The sequence below is a fragment of the Danio rerio genome, chromosome 11, assembly GCF_052040795.2.
Source record: "Danio rerio strain M-AB ecotype USA chromosome 11, GRCz13ab, whole genome shotgun sequence".
Taxonomy (NCBI): Eukaryota; Metazoa; Chordata; class Actinopteri; order Cypriniformes; family Danionidae; genus Danio; species Danio rerio.
Window position 1 is genome coordinate 13,393,167 of NC_141031.1, and position 25,415 is coordinate 13,418,581.

At 36.5% G+C, this 25,415-nt stretch overlaps 1 protein-coding gene across 4 annotated transcripts; it reads right to left on the minus strand.

Moving 5' to 3' along the window:
• Positions 1 to 1,977: 1,977 nt before the first annotated feature.
• Positions 1,978 to 22,402, minus strand: txlng (taxilin gamma). Of its 4 annotated transcripts, none has more exons than XM_087271836.1 (9): positions 22,380 to 22,402; positions 20,432 to 20,675; positions 16,448 to 16,539; positions 15,332 to 15,502; positions 15,053 to 15,247; positions 12,393 to 12,512; positions 9,701 to 9,868; positions 7,512 to 7,607; positions 1,978 to 5,355 (listed from the first exon to the last, which is right to left on the minus strand). In XM_087271836.1, exons 2-9 carry the CDS (start codon positions 20,661 to 20,663, stop codon positions 5,023 to 5,025), a joined length of 1,407 nt encoding a protein of 468 aa, XP_087127962.1. In that variant the 5' UTR covers positions 20,664 to 20,675; positions 22,380 to 22,402; the 3' UTR covers positions 1,978 to 5,022. The 4 variants fall into 4 exon arrangements, with proteins under 4 accessions (XP_087127962.1, XP_087127960.1, XP_087127961.1 ...); XM_087271834.1 differs by lacking the exon at positions 22,380 to 22,402 and adding an exon at positions 21,387 to 21,630; XM_087271835.1 differs by lacking the exon at positions 22,380 to 22,402 and adding an exon at positions 21,085 to 21,630.
• Positions 22,403 to 25,415: the final 3,013 nt, after the last annotated feature.

Consider the following 25,415-nt stretch of genomic DNA (forward strand, 5'->3'; position numbering starts at 1 on the left):
TCACCTGTACCGCATGTCTTTGAACTGTGGGGGAAACCGGAGCACCCTGAGGAAACCCACGCAAACTCAGGAAGAACATGCAAACTCCACACAGAAACTTTAACTGATCCAGCCGAGGCTCGAACCAGCAACCTTCTTGCTGTGAGGCGACAGCACCACCTACTGCGTCACACTGTCTTAAATTTCAGATCTTTAATAATCAAATTATAACTTTAAACTTATGTTATTAAATTTAAGTTATGAAATTCAAATTGAAAACTATTTTAACGGCATATATAAAGTCAGATTTATTAGATTACTACTCAGATTAACACAATTCAAAGTTAGATAGTTTTGGCATATTAGCTCCATAAAGATGTAAGTTCTTGTATCCTTGTGTTGGATGCAAATATAAATAACTTTGACGAACCCCAAATTGTTACAGCAGGGCATGTGGGTTGAGCATCTTTTAAACGGCAAGGCTTGTGGCAATAGCAAATCATGCAGGGGGTCATAACGCTTTGCTCTGTATGTCAACAGTGCCTTACAACTGGCAATAATGGGTGAATGTCTGAGAGAATATAGGGTGTACTGACTTTACCGATTCTTTTGTTTGTACAAGTTTATTAAATTGTACCTTAAATACCCCAGTCAGTTGGCATTATGTGTGGAGTTTGCATATTCTCCCTGTGGGTTTTCTCTGGGTACTCCAGTTTCCCCCACACTCCAGAGACATGCGCTATATATTGAATAAGCTAAATTGGCTATAATCAGGGCCAGATGGAATCTGCGACCGTTTTTTGCTATTTCTGCAGAGAATTTTAGTAAAAATCTGTGGATTTCTGCGGAATTATTTTGGGAGTATCCAGCAGAGTATCATAACTAAAACCTTAATATATTAAATAAAAAGTAATAAATTACTGAATGAATTCAGATTTACAGATTTACTCAAGTAAATAAACAGAATTAATAATGGGCTAAAAATCTGCAGAAATCTGCGGAATTCTGTACGCGCAGATTCTGTGTGGGCCTAGCTATAATGTATGTGAGTGTGTGCGGGTGTTCCCCAGTGTTGGGTTGCAGCGGAAAGGGCATCCGCTGCACGAAACATATGCTGGGTAAGTTGGCAGTTTAATCTGCTGTGGCGACCACTGATTAATAAAAGGACTAAGCCGAAAAGAAAATGAATGAACCTTAAATACAGCAAAAATGAAGAAAAACTACTTTTAATAATATGCAAATATCATGAGAGGGATTCATCTTCATGTAGAGCGATTCATTTTATATCAAATTATGAATAGCCTATACATTTTCTCTATGACTACTTTTAATACATTTTATTAATACATTTTATTTAATACAATAGGGGTTTCACAGCAAACGACAACAAAAACGTAATTTTATAACGGTTCCAAAAGAGTTAAATATGTGAAAAACAACATAAACTGAACAGGTGGGCTTCAGTCACATGATCTTGAAAGGGGTCCTTCAACTAATTAAAGTTTTCCATGGAATTGCTCGTTCACATTAGCAGACACCACTTTCAGTGACAAAATGTATAAAGCTCCTGTGATTTTGGAAATATTGGTATTTTCTAAAAGTGCCCTTCGAGCACCCATAATCCTTTGCGCAAGGAAGTTGGATGGGTGCACACACGGCACTCTATTCAGAATCCCTTTAAAGGGATAAGGGCACTGTTTCTCAACCACATTCTTGGAGGACCACCGTCTCTACACATTTTCCATGTCTCCTTAACCAAACACACCTGATTCAGATCATCAGCTCATTAGCAGAGACTGAAAGAACAGTAATGGGTGAGAAAGGAGACATCCAAAACATGCAACAATGGTGGAATGGAATGTGGTTGAGAAACACTGGATAATGGCAAAGAGATCAGTCCTTCTGGATGGAAACACAGCCCTGTGCATTTTTATTTCAAGTCCTGCTTGTATGTGGTAGACATAAAAATATGGTTGACACAAGAAACGAGACGGTAAAGAAAATTCTACAAAATGTTTTATTGAAAAGCAAGACAGAACTACAAGAGCGTTGTACAATCTCAGAGGGGTCACGGGCTGGGCTGGGGGAGAAAGAAAAGCTCTCTTGAGCATCTTTCACAGTACGTCTTACCTAAAGAGGTAGATTTCTTGCATAACCTGAGAATCGAACCGGGGCGTAGCGAAAAACAAAACAAAAAACAGTCGCAATACGAAGTGACAGTACCAACACACCAAACATTTCAAATGAACATGGCCCCAATTACAGATGTGTCCAAAAAAAAAACTGCTCACACTTCCGGAGAGAAGATTAAACATATGCTGTTATAATAAACATCAACATTCTTAGCCATCATTTGAAGAAAGTTTAGACGATGGAAAATTAAAACAAGGTACAAGATTTTAGAAAAGTGGTGAAGATCTACTGAGTTTTAGTTTGGCAAAGTTAAACATTCAGACTTTCATTTCAGCCCATGTTTCGAACAAACGAGTTTCTCACAAAAATAGGTGTCACTCTGCATTTCTCGAATGCCTCCATTACATTATTACAAAAGTGTGCCCAGCTCCACTACAAGTAGATTATCTGAAGGATGTGATGTTGGATTCGGCGTTCAGGAATGTACTGGCCAGATCAGGACATGAACAGTGGCAGATGCTGGAATGGACCCGAGGAGGCTGGCAAGTGTTTTTAGACCCTGTGTGTCCATGTGTGAGAATGATCAGCTCTTAAAGGGCTGCCCGTTTGTAGACATGGGATTGGCAACTTCTACATTCATCAGTTCAGTTCTCTAAAGACAGATTCACATTAACAACATTGAAAATCTTTGCAGCTCTTTTAAACATTTGAGCATCGAATTACAGACTTTATTCTCGATCACTACAGTGTTCAAGAAACGAAAGAGAGAAATCACATTCAGCATCAAATACATCAAGGCCCCTTTTTAAAATGTGAAATTAATTGTAGTCAATTCTGGGTCAAGTTTAAGAGTTGGAAAAAAAATATCTAAATTAGCCAATTCACCGAAAGGATAAAACAAAAGTAAAATCCCTCATATTACTCCAAACATGACATAAAAAGAAAATGTGTTGAAAAATCTCTTTTTTTCTGTGAAGAAAGTCAGTCAAACAGGTTTGGACTGTCAGATTGGTTGGTTTATTATGGAGTCAACCTAGGGCCATATTAATTTACGAAATAAAAGAGAGTTTTGCAAACAAAAAATTAAGTATTGAGCAAAAAATAAATAAATGCAAATTTCCAAAATTCGCAAAGCAAAAATTTATTTAAATTATAAAAAAAAAAATATTTTGATAACAAAAATAAACGACTGCAAAAGGGAAATTAAGTTGATAAATAAAATAAAATTTTGCTAACAACTGCAAATAAAAATCAAGCAGTGAAAAAAACAAAATATTTTGCTTAATAAAAAAATTTAAATTATAAAGCAAACGTTCAAGTTCCCTTGATTTTTAATGAGTTTTTTTTTTGTTAGCAAATTTCATTTTTATTTCTCAAAACTTCCTTTCCCTTTTGCAGTTTAATTATTTATTTTTTGTTAGCAAAATTTATTTTTATTTCTGAAGAATTAATTTTTGGTTTGCCATTTTTGTAGATTTACATTCATTTATATATATATATATATATATATATATATATATATATATATATATATAAAACAAAACTTTTTTTACTTTTGCAAGTATATATTGTCTTAGACTGACTATATTTTTCCCATGATTTTTATAATTGAACCATTTTAAATATTGCAGATGACAGAAAAAGAAGGTGAATTCAAACAATAGCTATCATCAGGATTAATGAAATAAAACCAGACAAAAGGGAGATTCTTAGTTAAATCTCATCCTTTTAGAAAAATAACTGCCATTTTTCTAAAAATGAGAAGGAAAGTTTTTGAGAAATGAATGAATGAAAAACAAAAATATATTTCGGGGAGAAAATGCTGATTGATTCCATGGTTTGGTCAAATTAAACTATGAATCCAGCTAGTTCAAAATCCCCGATTCAAGAAAAGCAACTATCACGTCTCTTAGGAATGCAAAGTTTAACTAAATTTCAATGAATACAAAGCCAAGTAGAATTTTACCATCCTTTACATGTGCACTTTTCATGGTACAAAAATGTACTCCCTCACTTAGAAAGTTCTTAAACATGAGAAGAAAAAAAAAACTGACGCAAGTATTTGGCCCTGTTCTAATATTTCACATAATTGTTGGAGATGTAGCAGCCTTTTTCAAAGTCAAACTAGCCCTTATTCAGATTCCCATATGAAAACCAGTCGCAAGCGGTGAGGAGTCTTGACCACTCTCTAATTTACAAGATGTGAATCTTCCTATAAATTCCAGTTCAATTAAATCCACAGAAACCAAACTTACTACAGACCCGTGTCGGATCAGATTCAAAGTGCCAATGAGTAGATGAGTGTGTGTTAACCTCAGTTTCTACTGTTATTAATGCCCTGTTACTCAAGTCTCAAGGTTATCTGCTCATCTAGAGCTTGTTGACCATGTACGCTTACTTCAAAATAAAATGCATATATATATAAATATAAATATATGTGTATATATATATATATATATATATATATATATATATATATATATATATGTATATATATATGTATATATATATATGCAACCAAAATGATTTATTCAGATTCTAGAGGTCAGAGCGAAGAGCTACATTTTATTAAAGAGAAACAAACTAAACCAAACAAAAAAATGTGCAACCATAGCACAAGCTGAGCAGGAAAAAGCCGAGAACAGAATCGGGGAAGAAGAAAAAAAACGAAAAACATACGAAACAAAGCTGCATGGCGGCCGCCTTGGACCACATGACCGTTTCCTACGAAAATACAATGTGATAGAAAATAGGGAGTAAAAAGTGCTCGCCACAAAGCGGATTATCAACGTATAGAGCAGTTAGCGTCTTCACTAATGTCCTGCTTTTTCCTCACAAACTTTATGATAATAATTGTTAGACAAAAATATATACCTCCACAAAAAAAGAAAGGCCACCAGAAGGCCAGGCTCAGTCGTCAATAAGTTGTGTGGATGATGTGCTGCTCGAATCGTCAGGCTGAAGACCGACTTTCTCTGTTTCAGGCACCAAAGCCTCCATCTCTCCCTCTACTTCTCTCTCCACCTCTCCCTCCACCTCTCTTTCCAGCTCTGGGTTAGACAGCTCCTCCGGCTGGGGGTCTGGAGGTCCAGTACCCTCTTCCTCAGGATCTTTTGCAGGGCCCTGAAGTACTCGGAGTTTCTGGTTTAGGTCGTTGCGCTCTCGCTGCAGGGCCCTGCAGAGCTTCTCCAGACGATCCAGTTTACCTTGGAGGGCCTTGTAATTTTTGTCTCGCACTGTTTTCTTCAAGACAAATGAAAACAGGGACTTTAAAACTAATTCTGAAATATTCAAAGGTTTGAGTAAAGGCACTGATATACTTATAGCTCTTTTCTTTTTTGGTGTTGGTTTAGAGCTTAAAAGACATCATAAGTAGCCGATCACACGAACACATTTTTTTGCGTAGAGAGGCGCCTTTGAGTAATTTACTAATGGCCAGGAGCGTTTTTCACATTGTGAGACCTGCACAGCATGGAAGCATTTTAACCACATGCTGCTCTTCGAGTTATTGCTGTTGAGCCCACCGTTGAAAAAACGTCAACTATGAGCGGAAAAAGTGCAGTGTCGCATATTTTTAATTCTCCAATCAAATGAAAGCAGAAGCGGGGGTTTTCACTGAGGTGACAGCAGTGTTTGTGTAGTCAAGATGACTATGGAGACTTTTGAAGATGAAGGAGAGACTTGTGGTTGCTGTTTCGAGTTATCTGAAGCTGTATGACTTCACAAATATTGAATCTCTTAATATTATTAAATACAGTGGTCCCTTGTTATAATGCGGTTTACCTCTCGCCTCGCAGTTTTGTGGATTAATTTAGTACAATTCGACATTCGACATTTTTTTTTACAGTGCATTGTGTTCTGCGTCCTGATTGGCTGTAGACCATTGTCAATCAATCTCCTCCATGTCTCCTGTACAGTACAGAATAAGTTTAGCTCGTCAAATTAACATAAATCTTTGATCGCTAGCAGTGTGAGTTTCAACAAGGATGCAAAAAGTGTTGGAACTGTCCGCAGCAAGACCATCATAAAGGGGGTTGCACACCGGATGCATCACACCACACAGTGCCCTGCATTTTAGAATTGTAAACATAGGCTTATATCAGGGTACGCACACCAGTGCGCAAGTTGGCGGCTGCCTGTGGTGCCCCAACTACGACTCAGAACACTGTTCATATTCCGTCCGGTGTGTGTTACTTCCAGCTGTCATGTGCACGGCGCATCTGATGTGCGACCCCCTTAAGGATGGGGTCTGCTTTAGCTTTATGGATCAGTGACTGCAGGGAAAAGAACATTATGCCAACATTATCCACACAAAGCTAAAAAGCTTTATGAACCTATTGTTAATAGTGATAAATGTTTGTGCCTGACAACAGATTTTGATCTTTGGTTTCATTCTATAATGCTGGACTTCTTTTTCTACCAAAGTTTGAACTTTGACAGTGTTTGAACGAGAAAGAAAAGTGCAAAAATGTTAACGCCTGTCTGAGAAAAGTGCATAAAGTGTGTAGCAGGGGTTTTTAATGCGTTAAAACACCTACAATAATTGTAAAAAATAAAGCGGACTAATTGGTGGATTTTGCTTATCCCAGGTTATTTTTAGAACGCAACTCCTGCGATAAACGAGGGAGCACTGTATTAAAATTATAATAATATCAACAGCAACACTCATGCACAATACGGAGTTGATTCAGTTGTTGCCTAGCAACATTAAAAAAAAGCACTGCAACAAACTTTTTTTCTTCTTCTTGTCAATAACAAAGACCTTACATTTTAAAAAAAGAAAAACTGCGTTTGTGTGATCGGGCCCTAAGTAAGTGCTTGGGCAGCAGTATATTACTATGGCTCAATTCCACTGAGTGGTTCAGGTATCCAATTATTTCAAATTCCATTGTCAGAAATTGTAAATGCAGCATTGTGAATTGTATCATACTACTATTTTGGTAACCAGCACAGTAATCTGGTAAGGTAGTGCAAACCACAATCATCACTTGGCCAAATGACTCTGGCTGTTTTTCAATACAAGGAAAGCAGAAAATGGACTCGCCGTCTCGTGGAGACAGCACTTGGCAAGTTATCGTGGAAGAATGAAACTTAGAAGACTGCAAGAACACTGAATGCATCTTGTAGAAAATGGGATGCTGTGATCTTCCTTGCTGGTCATATGACCTTTACACATTTAACATGTAGTGATTTAGCAGATGCTTCTGTCCAAAGCAACTTACAAATAAGAAGGCATTCAGCACTTCAACAAGGAAAGGCAGCACACACAAGAAGTGCTAATTATACATTTACACAAAGAAAATTATTTTTATACAGACACACATAAACATACAACTAATCACTCAGAAGTTCATAACTCGAATTTAGAAATGTAGAAAAATGTGTTAATTCCCCCTTACCTCTTCTGCCATTTGCAGTAGAGTCTGGTTGTTGGTCTCCCATTTGGTCCTCCATAACGTAGTCTCCTTTTCAAGCTTCTTGATCTTCTTTGTCATCTGATAAGTCACAGAAAATAAAAACATGTCAAGCAAAGCAAGCATTTCAATTTTTACATCAACAAAACATCTTATTTTGTGCAAACTTATGTCTAAAAATAACCAGGCCTGATCATTTCAGAGAAGATGAAAAAGTAGAAATATTAAAACTTAAATGCTTAAAACTTTAAATGTTATTATTTTGTACTATTTTATATAAATAAATAATAAAAAAAACACTAAATACAAAATCTCATTGTTTTTGTAAACAAATTTAGACACCACTTCTATGTCATTTTAACTTGTATTACTGACTGAAGATTATGATAATTAGGTAATTGAATAGTTTGTGTTCCTTCAAGTGTAATATTAAGTAAGTGTTAGATGACTAAGATAATCAGTCAGTATTTCTATTCATTTTAAATATTTCCATTTCAAATAAATTACAAACGAATGAATTTTTTTTCTCCAGCAAATTAGCATATTGGGGTACAATTTAGTGTTGTAACAATACAGGGATTTATATGCCAAATGGTACAGAAAAAGTAATTTCTCGCTAACTTTTGAGCACTGTTGAGCACATACTTAAACACTGCTGATTAGCCATTGTGTTCACGTACTCAACAGAAATGCCTGTGATTGGCTGTGAAGTAGTCAAAATGAATAGTTTCTTCGGTGTACGCGGACAATTCGATATGGGTTCAGTAATAATCATAACCGGTAATTATATATTGGTTATTATGTATGGACGTCATTTATCTTATATGCTCCATGTCGCCTTAACTCACAATGACGAGGGAGGCAAGCGCAAGTATTTACAACACACCAACTACTTGAAAACGCAGAAACTGTGCACAATTTCACTGCGTGTGTGTGTTTGCTGGACAGTCTTTCACTGACACATACAGCAGAAGCCCCAATTTCACTGCGATTGAGAGAATGAAAGTAAGCTCCATCTCTCTCTCACTGTGGCCTATTTGACCAGCTGGGGTGATGTTTCCTCTCCTCTTGGCTGTTACAGCGATACTTCTGGATACAGACATGAGCGCTTGTGCAGTTTTCTCCACCGCGTCTATCATGGATCAGCTGTGATCGTCGCTGTCGTTTATCCGTGTCACTCATCTGTGAAGAGCGCCAGCACGCAGCACTTTGTTTGTTGACTGTGTGACCAAGCGAAGGGGTGTAAGAAAGAACTTGCTAGACAAAGCGAGTGGGATATTTATATTTGTTTATTTACTTTAAATGCTTGTGTTGTTTAAAGGTACAGTTTATGTATTTGACTGTTTGTATTAAGGGACAAAATTGTTTTACAAATAGTGTATAAATATAAATATATTTATACATTTTAATACAAGAATTGCTGCTGTGAAAAAAAAATAAATCTGTGTATGTTAAGCATCGTCAATACAAAGAGATAATCGAATTGTACCGAATCGATGGCATGATAATCGCAAACTAATTGAACTGTGAGGCCAGTGTGGGTTCACACCTCTACTGTGAAGGTCATCAATTCACTGCTGTTCAGAGAGTGCAAACAGATATACAGACACTGGAACATTTCAAAGCAATGAAGATCAGTTGGTCCATCACTGGATCGCTCTTGCTCATAGACAGTCCAGCTGATCGATACAATGGCCAGTCAGCAGTGTTTATGTACTTGCTGAACCACTCAAATGTTAAAGTTTTTTAAATTCAGTACCAAACTCAATACTCTTGACAACATATTCACGAAAGCCTTTTGACGCAGCTGAAAACACCAGTGTAATGTTCTAAAAACAAGCTTTTCTACTGTCGAAGCATTTTAAAAAAAGAGATTCACATTTTAAAAATGTGCATTTAAAAATGTTGTGCTTCCATTGACTAAAAGTGCTTAGCTTGTGAAAACAAAAACATTTTGGTGGACATGCACTCATAGAATGACTTTTGAAGAATAGAGGGGTTTGGTAAATGAAAATGCAGCTTTGCAGTAAAAGTAAATAATATTTAAAATATATTATATCTTACAATAAAAGCAAAAAGTTGTTTTAAATGTAATATTATTTAAGAATATTATGTTTTATTTAAATATTTTAGATCAAATAAATGCAGACTTCTGCTGTTCATGTCACACTCACTTTCTCCATCTCCTGTCTGAAGGTGGTGAAGACCTCGTTGCTCTTAGCGAGAGTCGTCTGAAACTCCTCAAACTTGTCCATGTACAAAGTGAGCTGCTGCTTTAGCTGATGCTCCTGCTCCTTCATCAGCTCACATTTGTGTCTCGACTCTGTTGCATTTTTCAAGAGCTGAACAGAGAATAGAAACCAACATTTATGCATTTTTGCGAAGCAAGTGACTTTGTTATTAATTGTTGTTTAATTTAGTGTTAAACTTTTCAACTTGCACCAACAGTTGCCAATAACAGTTGACCTTTTCCACCATTTTGTGCTTTAGCTCAAGATGTTAATTTAATTTATTAAGCAGTAATTTTAGTAACTCAAAAATCAGACTCATTATTTCTTTTTAAGTGAAGAAGAATGTTCAATATAGTCTTTAAGTGGATAATTAAAGTAGTCTTTAAGTGAATAATTACAAGACATGTCCTTAAACACACATACATAAATATATTATTTTTAGAGATGACTTTTTAATGTGTTAATATTCAAAACACATTTTTTATTATATAAGGTTTATCTAGGCACTTCCTTACATCTGTATTAAACAAAACATTTTTATAATAATTTAACAGTCAAGTATGGTTTGTGGCTCCAGGCAAATTTGATTTATTTGTGGTAAAAGGGCCAAAATGGCTCTTTTGGTCACAAAGGTTGCCGACCCCTGATCTAGCAGATGCAAAAGGTAACTACAATTATAGAACGACTCTTATATTCCATCACTTTCCTCAGTATAAGACCCAACACTTTGGTTTTACTTTACTATTTAGGCTACAGGAATAAACTAATCAGTATTATGTTGAAATACATTTTCCTGTAGCTCCAGAGTGTACAGCACGTGACTGGCTCAGTTATGTGCCATGAGCAAAAACGGCAAATTTCATAACACAAGCAACCGCCACTGTGATGAATGGTGGGCTCCAAGCTAAGACTTAAAGGTTGGATTTTGTGGACCTTCATTTCCTTTTGATACAACTTAATTTTTGTTGAAAAGTTGCAACTTCAGAAGATTGTTCTGTTGAATACAAAATATCCTTCATACATGTTAAGAGTTTATCAACTTGATGAGGGAATGTCTTGACAATCCACACAGACGTGACTCAGATTAATGCAACGAGTAAAATCCTACATGACTTCACGCTTTAACAGGCAGTCAAGCAGGTCGCACACCAGAAGTGCCGCACATGACACGGCGCGGACATGACAGTTTAAACTATCACACACCAAACGCGCACATTCGCATGATATTTAACATGAAACTAATCAGATGGCGCTCTGTGGCGCGGCTGAAATATGAACTGCTTCGTGAATCGTGGCTGGTCGGCATCGGTGTGTGTATAGAAACCGGTTTAGAATTCTAAAATCCATGGCGCTGCGTGATGCTGCGCAGCACGTCGCCGTGAGGCGCTTCTGGTGTGCTTCCTGCTTCATAGAGTGAACCAAAGTGCATTGGTGCCATTATAATGTATTAAATATATATTTTTGAAAAATCGCGATTTCTCGATTTGATTCAAAATTAAATCGTCTGAAAACGTAAATTCGAATTAATCGAAAAAAATCTGAAAAATCGCCCAGCCCTTCTATCCATTTATATATAGTTAACTGGTGATTTGGGACCATCACCCAGGACAGACTACTGTGTATAGTTTTAGATAGATTTAAAAATGTCAATTGTTTTTTAAAGAACATAAAAATGCTGTGTATATAAAAAGTGTAAGTATCCAGCTGTATTTAGCATGTTTTGCACAGTATTTAAAATTTGTGGAAAGGAAATAATTAGTTTGGTGTGGCTAGAGAGAAAATTGGTAAATACTTAAGCTCTAAAAAGTGTTAAACTTTTAAAAGTCATGTGAAATAAAACTAATTGCAATGCGACACTATGAAATAGGGTTGGGCGATGTCGAACAATTTGGCATCATACGATGGGTTTGTGAGCAGGTTTTCGGCGGGGGTGGGGCAGAGGATTGGTGATGTTGGCTCAGCATTGTGTTGTCTATTGGCCATCGGCAATGAACGATGGCATAGTCGTCCCAACCCTACCCTACTATTGAGCAAGGTCATTCACAACACACAAAAAAGTGAAATGAATGAGGCATGTGGACATAAGACATTATTTAAATTTCAGCAAGTCAAATTTATGCATTAAAAAAATATTTTCCCAACAACAAAATTGTGGCTAGTGAAAATGCAGAGTGGCTAGTGCTGTTGAAACTACTAGCCACAGCGGCTGGTGATCAAAAAAAGTTAATGTCAAGCCCTGACTATAATATAATATAATATAATATAATATAACATAATATAATATAATATAATATAATATAATATAATATAATATAATATAATATAATATAAGTTTCAGATGTTACCATTTGTGCATCCTCAAACTCAAGCTTACAGGTCATTTAAGCGGTTAAACATGCATTTTCTAAGTGACAAAACATTTAATATAAATAATACATGTGCTGTCCAACTAAAATAAAGATGTTAATGCCACTATCTGTAGAATGGTGGCAAAGTTGCCACTGCTTTCAATTATTAGTCTGGAGAAACAGGAATGTTAACGAAGAGCTTTATCAACATATTAGTTGTAGGTACTAATACTTGAGGATCAAGCCAGGCTCAGAAACAGGATTAGGATTATGAGAAGGATACTCACAAACTCTCTTTCTCTCTGCTGTTTCTCCTCCACCTTTCGCATCAGCTCAGCCGTCCGCTGGAGTTTAGCGTCCATCAGCTGTTGTTGAAGCTCTTTGTGTTTGAACACTTTATCTGTGTGCTGAGTAAATACAAACGTTGATTTTGAGTTTTGATTTTTGTTTATGCTCTATTGACTTCCATTATAATGACATTTTTTGATTGCAAACCCATGTCACCATATAATTATGCATTTTTGATTATTGGTGGCTTTCCATTATTGGTGGACGCATAAATTGTGTCATAATCTAAATGCAATTGCAAATCCTGCATTACCGTTTACATTTCAGTATTTTCGCGAATGCGTAGTGCCTATTTTAATTGAAAAAGCAAAGTCCATTTGCTTTGGGCGTGACATATGTAAATAGCAATATTACTTGCTTCATTTGCTTTTGCTTTTTCCTTGCATTTTGCATGTAACCTGCCAAAACTCTAATAAAATGGCAAATCCTTTTGCATTTAAATTTTCAATGTGTACACCGAAACCTGTCAATCAAGTGACAGGGGAGGGGCTATTTCATTGGGCTGGTTAGTATTGGGGAGTGACTTCAATCTCAGTCAGCGTGTTTACAGTTTTGAAAAATGGAGGTAATCGGTGAAACTGTGGAGTAAATTTGGACACTTGATATTTGGTAACTTGAGTGTCCAGCTTGCTCGGCTGCTTAAAGTATATACTCCAAATTATATATGGAATGACATGATCTGATTAATATTGAATTATCAGCAATATATATATTTTTTCAATGAGTTAAACACTTTCCATATATGCTGGCTATTTTTACATTCTTTTCATTTTTATGTGTCAAGAGTCCTTAGCAATTGATTTAGTTTAAGTTTACTGTTTAAGTTTTTAGTTTACTGATTTTCTACACGACAGTGAAAAATGTACTTGTTAAAGGCACAAATAGCTATTTAAATTAATTTTGCATCAAAAAAGCATTTTAATATTTAAGACGTGATCTGCATCTTATGTAGGCATGGGACAATAACCGTTTTTAAGGTATATTAAAAAGAGCATATATTAGAACAGTAATCACAATACCGTGAAACCATGATATTTTTATCCAAGATTCTCATACCGTCAGAATCTTATCCCGGCCCATGCCTAATCTCCTGAGCTGCGTCAAATCAACAAATATCTCTATGAGAATATTAATCCTGTCTATAATCATACACTCTCAAAATTTTACAAAAGCTGGGGCAATACCTTTTCAAAATTCACATTTATATCTAAAAGGTACATACTGTATCTTAATACAATGTTTCTCAACCACTTTCCTGGAGGAAAACCAGCACTGCATGTTTTGGATGTCTCCTTTGTTTGTCATACCCATTACAGGTCTTTCAGTCTCTGCTAATGAGCAGCTGTGTTTGGTTAAGGACACATGCTAATGAGCAAAGTTGGTAGTCCTCCAAAAAAGTGTTTGAGAAACACTTAACATGCCTTAATATTACATGTTAGTCACTAAATAAAAAAATATTTTCTCTTTGAACCCCTTGAAAATTTATTTCTGTGACAGTTTTTAAACCTTTAAACTGGACTGTAGATTACATACCTATGCATAGACTTAAAAAATAGCAAAACAATAAAACAATAATAATTTCAGAATATTGTTATTTTCCACAATTTAATAAAGTGCTCTTATATAAATATATCAGTAGTTGGTAGTTTCATTATCATCTCCTCTTGAAACAACACAATCTAATCCCGAGCAGATTTGAGCTTATAGAGCTTTTGCTTTGACAACAAATCCCAGATCCCAGTTTTTGAAAAATTAATCTATCCTGGATCCTGTTAAATCATCAATAATCAAATCCAGCTAACAGAATCATCCACATAGGAAGAACAGACCTAAGATCTGGAAATCTTTATTGCGTTCACAATGTCATCATATAATGACAAAACAGATCCTGAAACCAATAAATCTGTGCCAAACTGCATGATGTTTCATGTTAGCTAATTTCACAATATAATTATGACAGATAAAACACCTCATAATTATGTGAAGACTGAAGGCTGATTTATACTTCTGAATCAAACGCCGGCGTATGCTATGGCATTGACGCATAGCCCTTCAACGTGGCCGTCAGCGTCACTGACGTGCACCTCTCAAAAAATGAAACTACACGTCGCAACAACGCGTAGCGCAAGCTCTGTGATTGGTCGGTTTGGTAGCGCTGACAAGTCTGGGCGGGACCGAGAGCCGTGCGAATGGCATGAGCCCAATAGAGCAATTCTTTACAAGTGTGGAGTCCCGTGAAGGAGCTCCGGATGGAAAGTTTTGTTTTGTATTGTATTTACCTCATAGTTAAAGTTAGCCGGTTCCTGCCTCAAAATGAGCGAGTTTGAGCCACTTGTACATCCAGGATGTGTTCAGGAAAAGCAAAACAGCAGTGAAGAAACTAGACACAGAGGAACATTAACACCTCACTGCCAACTAGCGTTTCGGAGGTGTTAATGCAGACCAACAAAGACAGCGCGCAGAAGTATAAATGCACGGCTACGGGTGTTGCATGCGCCGTGGGTTACGCCGGTCACTTGACGCAGAAGTATAAACCAGGCTTTAAGGATTCGACCAGAGCATAACAGCAAATCTGCATATTATACAGATGTTGGCTCACCTCCTCCCGGAGCTCATACTGCTCGATGAGCTTCTTGAGTTTCTCGGCCAGCTCCATGTTCTCTTGGCGCAGCTTGCTGTTGTGAGAGTTGTGCTGCTCCATCTGAGCCTCGATCTCATTGAGTGTCATCTGAAAGTGCAGAGTTGCCTCCTTGCGCCGCTCCTCGTACTCCCTGAACCTCTGAGCGTTCTCCTCCTGCCATCACAATGACGATCTAAATCAGTGAAAGCCAGTGAAACATCTCCATCATCGATTGTGCAAGAGGTCTGGTGGATTTACCTTCAGGGTTTTGTTATGGCGCTGAAGTTCTCTGCACAGGCTCTCTAGTTTACTGCGTGCCAGGACGGCCTTGCTGTGTTCGCTCTGCAGGTGGATCTTCTCCTTCAGCACCTGGTTCTGCTTCTTCTGCAACAGCTTCACCTGCTTTTGCATGCTGCGACTCTCCTCCAGCTGCATCAGAAGATCACGAGAATTTAGTGATACACTCAAAGTTTGGCAAACAAAATATTTCACTTAAAAAAGAAACAGTTATTTTAGGGAACGTTCACACTTCTCTTTGGTTTATTTTGTTATGTCTTCTTTATTGTGTGTGTGGAGAATCAAAAACACTGACAATAATTCTTACATGGCAAAAACACGAATAAAGATTTTGATCCCGCTAGTGCTGGGCAACATCATGGCTTTTATGATATCTTTGATCATTCTGACATTTTCAGTCACATGGTGTCCCGTTTTTAGTTTGTTTTTAGGCTGGTACATGTCTAGCCGAACCACCAACGAAACCCATGCTGTCACCTCGTCGTCTTAAGGGCTGCCATCAGCTTGGCGTGTTCACAAGCAGCTTTTTGGTCTAGACAGAACCGGATGTGACCAACGTGAGATGACAACGCAGTTGGGTTTTGTCGGCTTGGTATATACTGTGTACTGGCCCTAAATCAAACCAAACCTGCCACGCATTTCTAATTATTTCATGCTCATAACACTGTCATTTTCAATTTGTTCGTAAATGTCAACAACGTGGACCAAAAATAATGCTTATTGCCAAAAATTTTTTACTACAACAGTTTTTTTTACATTTGTCCTAAAACATGACATCCTGAACAATATACCAAGTTTAACTACCGAAATTGAATTACCAAAAACTTTAAGAACTAATTATTTTTAACTTTAAATCTTTAAGAATATTTAGTTGTGGTAAAAAAAATAAATTAAAAAAAATAAAATTATAATAAACCACATAACTAGAGTATTGCTTTGTGTAGGAATCTTCTTTTCACTTCCACTTCAATCAACTATACATGCGTCTAAAGAACCATCTATTTTTGGGTGAAATCTATCAGTAAGGACATTTAGTATGAAATATAATTCCCAATATCTCTATGCCCAAATACATACCAGGTCTGCATATTTCTTACAAAGGGCAGCAAGTTTCTCTTCAGGGGTTGCTAAGGTATGAAGTGCCTGCATCAGCAACAAAACCTCTTTACCTACAACAACAACAACAACAACAACAACAAAGGGGAAAATTATGCATAGAATAACCATTTGACAGAAGAGATTACATCTTTTACAAACTTTTTACTTTTATTAAACATTACAAAACAAGGAGATATACTGCTTAAAGCTGAAGTCTGCAGATTTAACTTCTGTCTACATCTCTGTTTGAGTCTCTAGGCAATCAAAACTTGCAATATTTAATTTGCTAGCGCACATTGTTTTTCTTAGGGTGAACAATTAATCCGTGCATGTTGATCAGCTGAAAAAAAAAATGTTCGATTTGTTAATCTTCAATCAAAGTCTGATCATTTGCCTCCCCATTTTGGAGTGAAGGGCCCATTTCTGCTCCGTCCTTCGGCTTGACAGCTTCAGCCACAATATTATTAGCCACGGCACTCTTATGGCCCGTTTCCACTGAGTGGTACGGTATGGTACGGTTCGGTTTGGTACGCTTTTATGGCCGTTTCCACTGTCAAAAGTGTACCGAACCAAACCGTACCGTACCACTTTTTCGCCACCCTTTCGAAAGTGTACCAAACGGGAGAAAGGGTACCAAAAGGTGGAGCTACACATGCAGCTGAACGCTGATTGGTTACAGAGATACGTCACGAGCTCGTGGAGCTACACAGAAGGTAAACAAAGGAACCGCCATGTTTTTTTAAATACACAGCCAAGACATTACATGGAAAAACTATATGCATATAATAACCAGCCATGGATGACCCAGGCTCAAACAAACCATGTCATCGTCTCGACGAACAGACACAAAGCCAAGAAGAAAAATCTGCCGTGTCCTGTTGTTGTTTTACGAGTCCGTCTAAAAGTGCGACCGGTATTCGCTTTCTTCCGGGAGCTTGCGATCGCTTCTATATTTGATATAACGAACTTCTTGAGCTGATGATAATAACGTGAGTGCTATAATTGAAGTGTCTCCGTCCTCTGATCCATTCAGAAAAAAAGCACGAGAGTGAAGCGGGAGTGAAACGCGGAAAAAAAGACTATCCGTCAAAACACAGGTGCAAAATTGTTTTAGCAACCTGAATTATGAACAAACTGCCATGATTATCTTTGCCTTTTGGACTATTATGAACTGGGAATGACAAAATTACTCTCTGACAGAGCTTACATGTGCTGCTGAAGATTACAGACACAGATGAGAGGTTTGCGCTGACTGTGGGCTATATTGCGTGTGTTTTTGTTCTCAAATAAGTACTAAATGTATGATGTGTGTAGTGTTTCTGTAATAAATAATATATCGGAGACTTTAAGGGGCTGTATGTGTTCATATATGTTGCATTTATGTATTTATTTTAAATAATTACAGACATTACAGTAGCCTATTTCACACTGTCATTTATCTGCAGTTCAACTCCTGTCCATAGAAAAGTTAGTGATAAACATTTATAAACAAGTATTTATGTGTATAAAGCATCTGTTTTGTGAGACATGCTGCTCATTATGATATGTGAACGACCTGTACAGCTTTACTGTAGACATTTATTCGAGTGAGCATGACGTCGACTTAAACTTTGTCATACACCACGCCGACCAAAAGGGTACCCTTTGTGGTGGAAACGCAAACCTGATAAAGGTGACCCGTACCGACCCGAACCATACCGTACTGTACCAATCAGTGGAAACGAGGCTTTACTGTTAGTTTGTTACAAAGGGATGATACGCCAAAAGAAAGTCCCATCCTTACTTATTCCATTTCATTTAGAAGTACATCGAAATACTGAAAAGTTCTGGTTCCTGTTTACACAGAATTTACAAGCAATAAAAAAAAAGTGGCGTGACCATTGTTATGTGCTATCTTTATCGTCACAGCTCCTCAAAGATTGTGAATATTATATTTTGAGAATTATGTGTGGTGGTCAGTCACAACTGTGTGGATACCATACATCACAAACACAGATTTTAAGGCCCAAATTTTTACAATAAAATGTTCATACATTATGCTACCAATGTGAATAAATATAACAATCCATGGTTTCCGCTACATTCATTCTTCCATGGCAGGGTGCCACGGCAAAATTCATCCTGCCATGGCTACATTAAAGCATCTCATTCATGACATTCAGTCGTGTTTTTTTAATAGCGGTTTATAATCACACCAAAACGTTTTAAATGGTAAGTGAATTATAACAGCACAAACTTTTCTGTAATCGTAGTAGTGCTTTGCGTTATTTGTTTAACCCTTTAAGGTTACGTGCTGACTGACTGACAGGTGCATGATGCGTGAGGCCAGCAAACAACGTAGCTTTCAGTTAAGATGAACACAGCTTCTATAATGACACAGGTCTGGGGCTCTGCATATAATGACTTTATCTTGCTGGAGATTATAGCCGCTTCACTTCAGGACGCATTAATACCGCTCTGTAGGTCTATTGGAGACATTCATAAATATTCCTAGCAAATATAATAAATGTTAGAGACATACTTGTTACATAAACGCACTAAATCGCACTTCAGCAGCGTTTATTTGAGAGCGCACAAGAAGATCCTTTGCGCTTAAGCAGCATATATTCGAGGGGAGTTGCAAGAAGTTTTGTGCAAGAACAGAGGAAATCGGCACGCAAGCAAAGAGATTTGCATGCTCGTATTACATAAATGCGATCTCGACTTGTAATACTGTGCTTACGACATTTGTTATTGAAATAATGCCACAGGTAGTTGGTAGATCTGTGTAAAAAAGGCCTGTCGCCACAGCTGGAAAAAATCCTAGAGGAAACACTGCAATATATAACAATAATGGCAGCACAGTGGCGCAGTGTCTAGCACAATCGCCTCAAAGCAAAAAGGTCGCTGGTATTATGAACCAACTTCAAGCTCATCAGTAGGCCCACGCAAAATCTGCACGTGCAAAATTCCACAGAGTTGTAACCCATCATTTATTCTGTTTATATACTTGAGTAAATGTGTGTAAATCTATATTTATTCAGTTTTTAACTTACAGTAATATTATTAACTAATATGAAATTGTTCATCTGATTTATGTACAATGCAGTTTGTATAGAAATATTTTCTGTCTTTTAGTAGACATATTATACAAGACTTGCTTTGTTTACCAAATAATGTGAATCTAATTGGATTTGCATTTTAAACACTAAATAAATTATTATTTTTTATTTTACATATTAGGGTTTTAGTTATGGTATTCCCAAAACCATTCCGCTGAAATCCGCAGATTTTTAGCAAAATTCTTAGCAGAAATAGCAAAAAACATCCGCAGACTCCGTCTGGCCCTGCTCATCAGTTTCTGACGATATGATAACTTTAGATAAAAATATTACAGTTTCACAATATCACGGTATTCTGATTACTGCTCTAAAATGAGTTCATTTTTAAATATCTGGGTAAACTGCTTGTCGTCAAACCATTTCATAACAGTAACAAGAGGCAATTTAATCATAACGTAATGGTAAAACAGCTGCCATTACATTATTTATCAATATTACCTTTTGGGATTCTCAGAAGCTATGAAAATTATAAAAGTAAAACAGAAAATACTTTAGGACCATTGTTATGGTTTACGTCCTTTAAAATGGTGTATATCAGCTGCTGTGAGAAAAGACTATAAATGATCCTCACATGCCATTTAGTCTGCTAGCCAGGATGCTGTTTGTATATGAATGACAGTACACCCATATTTTCCACAAAAACTGGTACCACTCAAATTAGAAAACATTATTACAAGCTTACTATTGTGAATCAGGCTAAGGCAAGGAGAAACTTGCCATTTGAACACTGGCCTCTTATCACTTGTTAAAACAAATGATCGTGGATCACCAAAGTACAAAAATACGAATTGCAGCTAAATATATGGGACTCTGCGGTTTCCTATTTTATACCCAACAAATTCATTTAATGGCAAACACTAACCAAATTCCTTTTGGTCCTTGGTTTTCTCAGCGTTAGGATCCAACTCCACATCGAGGGGGTCAGGGGTGCTGTCCTCACGTCCTGGTGTCTCCCCTCTCTCCTCCTCACTGCTCACCAGGCCCGCAAAATCCAGCACGTTATCCTGGGACGGGGTCTTCACATCTGGAGGTGAACTGCTCCCTTCAACCAGTCCTCTGGCCTCTAAACCACAGACCCCAATGATCTCCTCCATGTCTTCAGTGCCCTGACAGCAATAATGCATATAGTGGAATATGAACATTTATGTCAAATGACACTTTAATGACACATAACAAAAATCTTTACTACAAACAGGCACATACAAACTTAAAAACATTTATACACAGGAAAATAGAGATGGAGATGACCACGTGTGGCAAGCACACGCAGAACTGTCTCAAATCCCAGTGAGCCCCCTACCTAGGGAACATTTTTGGTATTACACGGGTTTAAAATGCCGTCTACGCAGGAAACTCACTAGATTTTGAAAAAAAAAGCCAGAAAGGTATAACCAGCACAAGCAAAATAAATGAGTAGGAACAGGTTAACGCATGAAGAAATCTGACCACTGAGGCATTTATTCAAAGCACGTGTTAACTAGTAATCTGTGCAATAGAAAATGCGTCGATACTGACCTTTACAGCTCATCATTTCGCCACAAATTTACGCATATTAAATTAGTATATCTATAAGATATAATCCCTATTACATGCTAAGAGTATATGTAGGTAATATCTAAATTATTCACCAGATAATTCTGATATTGAGCATGCGGAGTATCAAACACACTTGAATTTGCGACAAACTAACTGTTTTCATTAGTTTCTCTGAATTAAAAGTTTAAAAGGATCATTTATGAAGTGTATCATATCTCTGATGAAATGTTACAACTGAAAATGCCCTCGCCATAAATTCGTAAAGTGATAAAGCTGCAAACCTCAGGCTAACTCGCTAACTCCGCATTTATCCTGTTCAGCACACTCGCGCGCGTAGATTCAACAATTCTATCATTTTCATCACAATTTCAGTACATAAAGCCATACCGACATGTTTATGTCAACACTATAAACAAATCAGATCGCTAATAAATATCTTAAAGATTAATCTTGATATTTTGATAACATGAGTTGAAAGTGCGCTTGTAAGTTGGCTTGTCTGCTGATTAGCGGGCTAAAGCTACTTCCTTCGTAAATAACACTCATTTTTGACGACAGGTTCCCTTCGTGGGCGTGCAGCAAGACTTTCATAACGTTAGACACTTTCATAATGTTATATCTTCAGAAATTGATCGACAGTGAGCAGGTTAAGGTACTGTACCTGTGTGTTTTCAGTGTTTAATTCGTGCCTGGCGTCTGAGCGCGTCGCCATGTTGTGACGAAACACTTAGAAGTGAAAATAAGCAAGACTGAGAACGCAAATACAAATCAGCTCAGTTTTTTATTATCGTTCATATAAAATGCTTACTTAGAAAACAGGCATTATTATTATTATTTATTTATTTATTTATTTATTCATTTTTTTTTTTTGCTGTCAATTTACTTGCTATTTTATTTTGTCAGGCAAGTGCATGCATATCTATCGCACACCTGGGCGCATACATTCACCCAGTATGCATAATAATTTTTACGTGTGTTTATGTTTTTTGCTAAATAAATAAACAAATAATTGTAACATTTACACACAGTGAAACAAAACAAAAATATATATTTCACCCCAAAACTAAAATTCTGTCATGATTGTGTACTTGTTTTAAACATTCATTAGTTTTTAACTATTTTACTACAAGAAGATATTTTGTAAAAATGTCATAAACATGAAACCATTGACTTAATTAAGTTTTTTTCTTACTATGGAAGTTTACGGTTACAGGTTTGGAACCATATGTGAGGTTGAGTAGCCTAAAAAGAGAAAAAAATAAATATAATATTACCTTAATTTAGCGTCACGGTGGCGCAGTGGGTAGCACGATCGCCTCACAGCAAAAAGGTCACTGGTTAGAGCCCCGGCTGGGTCAGTCCGCATTTCTGTGTGGAGTTTGCATGTTCTCCTTTTGTTCGCGTTGGTTTCCTCCGGGTGCTCCTGTTTCCCCAAAAGACATGCGGGTATAGGTGAATTGCATAAGTTAAATTGTCCGTAGTGTATGTGTGTGAAAGAGTGTGTACGGGTTGTGGCTGGAAGAGCATCCACTGCGTAAAACATATGCTGGATAAGTTGGTGGTTCATTCTGCGGTGGTGACCCCTGATTAATTTAGCCGAAGGAAAATTTATTTTATTCATAAATTCATAATGAATGAATCAGATGTGTAAAATAAAAATATTTCATTCAATTCTATACATTATTTTATACATCATACAGTATACATTTTGATTTTCAGTTGTTTTAGTTCAATTTAATTGTTTTGAAAGTGCCTAATTCAAGACTGATATCAAAACAGGAAAAGCCGATCCTTAATCAAACTAAAATATTTAAAGAGATTATGACAATTTGACATCAGAATCAGATGTAAATTTAGATTTTAATACAAACAAGAACGTTTTCCTTTAATTTCTAAAACCCCAAATAAGAAAAAGTTAGGACAGTATGGAAAACACAAATGAAAAAGAAAATAGTGATTACTAAAAAAAAAAAAAAAAAAAAAAAATCCCAGAGATGGGTTGCGGCTGGAAGGGCATTCGCTGCGCAAAAACTTGTTGGATAAGTTGGCGGTTCATTCTGCTGTGGCGACCCCGGATTAATAAAGGGACTAAGCCTACAAAAAAATGAATGAATGAATAAAATTTTTTTCCATTGTTCCTAAAAACAAGTCTTGGGAGAGGGTTTTCTTTGTCACATTTTGCACTTCAAAATGTGCCACACATTATCTACTAGAGACAAGTTAGGACTGCAGACAGGTCAAGTATATCCTTTTTCTCTGCATCCAGGACTTTGTACCGTGTGCAGAACATGGTTTTGCATTGTCTTATTGAAATGGGTGTCCCTGGAAAAGAAAATATTGTGCACCAAAATCTGTTTTCAGCATTAATGGTGCCATCACAGAAGTGCAAGTTATCTTTTTGCCAAGAGCACTGACACAAACCCATACCACGACAGACCCTGGCTTTTGAAGTTGTTGCTAGTAGCAGTCTGGTTGATCCTTTTTTCTTTGGTCCAGAGCACACAGAGTCCATTTCTCCCAAAAATACCTTATTCATTTGACCACAGTTCTTTACAGACAGTGTGATGGTCCATGCTAGATGCCTAAGCCCAGAGACAGTGCTTTTGGACACTGTTGCTATAGGGCTTCCTTTTGGCACAATATGTTTTAACTGGTATTTGTGTAACTATATGGTTTGTTGTACATGATGGTTTAAAAGTAATCCTGAGCTCATGTGATGTTATCACGCATGGAGATCATGTTAGATCACTTTAGGCTTAACCTTTGTCCTTTATGCACTGAAATTAATCTGATTCTTGATTTCATGAATCTTTTAATTATGTTATGCACTGTTGAGGGTGAAATATCCTATTGCCAATCTATCTTTCTTTGGGGAACATTATTTTTAAACATCTCAATAATTTTCTCACATATTTGTTGGCAAACTGGCAATCTTTGGATCATCTTTGCTCTTTAAGGACTAGACTTCTTCTTCTTCTTCTTCTTCTTCTTCTTCTTCTTCTTCTTCTTCTTCTTCTTCTTCTTCTTCTTGGTTTAATGGCGGGTGGCAAACCAGCTTGAGGTAAGGACTAGACTTTTCTTGGATGCTGCTTTTGTAACAAATCATAATTACAATCACATGTTGACATCACCTATATCAAATAACATCATTATTTAACAAATTTACTTGATTACTAGCCCTAATTTGCTTCTGTCCCAACTTGTTTCATCTGTCTCAATTACAGGACCGGATGTATATTAACAAATGAAATGAAGTTGACCAGACAAACATGGAATATGTTGTGTTCATAATGTCTGCAATGTAATACAAGTGAAAATAATCTTGGAAATCACTACTAAATTTTTTTTTTTACTTTTACCTCATTAGTTTAACAAATAAGATCTTATTGTAAAGTGTTATGCTTATTATGCAGTTATGACAGTGATATACATTTAGTGTTCACAGATTAATGCAAAGCACTTCTGAGTTTAAGCTTTGAAAACCATTGGAAATAACCATTATATTGTGCAATTTATTGTTTTTTTTATTGCCTGTATGCATTATCAGGTGAGTGTTTAATTTTTAACATCATTAAATACAATGTTTGATTCAGGCTTCAACTTTAAAGAGACTTCAGTAAAGAGAAATCCATCTTTGCTTTAACGGAAAATACATTTCTCCTGAATAAGAGCTGCAGAAGACACTTCTGCCTTACAATGCTGGGAACTGCAAGGAGGAAACAACACTTCATACTTCCTGCCAAATTTTACGGTGGGAGCGTATATTTTCACACGCACATGTTCATGTGTTATTTCGATGGTTAAAAACAGTAGCAGATGTATTAGTATACATTTTAATAGAGTTTTTTTTCTCTTCTAAATGAACTTTGAAGTCTGTTTTTTTTCTTTTTCCTGATTCATAAAAAAATGTTACTTTCAATTTGTCAGCAACAACCTTTGATTTATCATGACTTGTTTAGGAATGGACACCGGATGTTTTCTGAGCATTTGGAGGTTATTTATTTGATTGGCAAATTAAACTAAATTTTATTCAAGTTTATTAGTACAGCACACTCTCAAAAATAAAGAAACAGAAGCTGTCATGGGGCAGTACCTTTTCCTTTTTTATAAGGTTCATTTTAGGTCAGACAATAAAGCACACATAGTATTGATGCATGTAGATATACGCACTGATACAATTTACTAAACAAGAAATTATCAGGAAATCATAATTATACACTAAAGTATATAAATAAAAGTTAAAATGCCATATATATACACAAAGATATACAAACATAAGATAATGTAAAAATAAGAATAATAAAACAAAC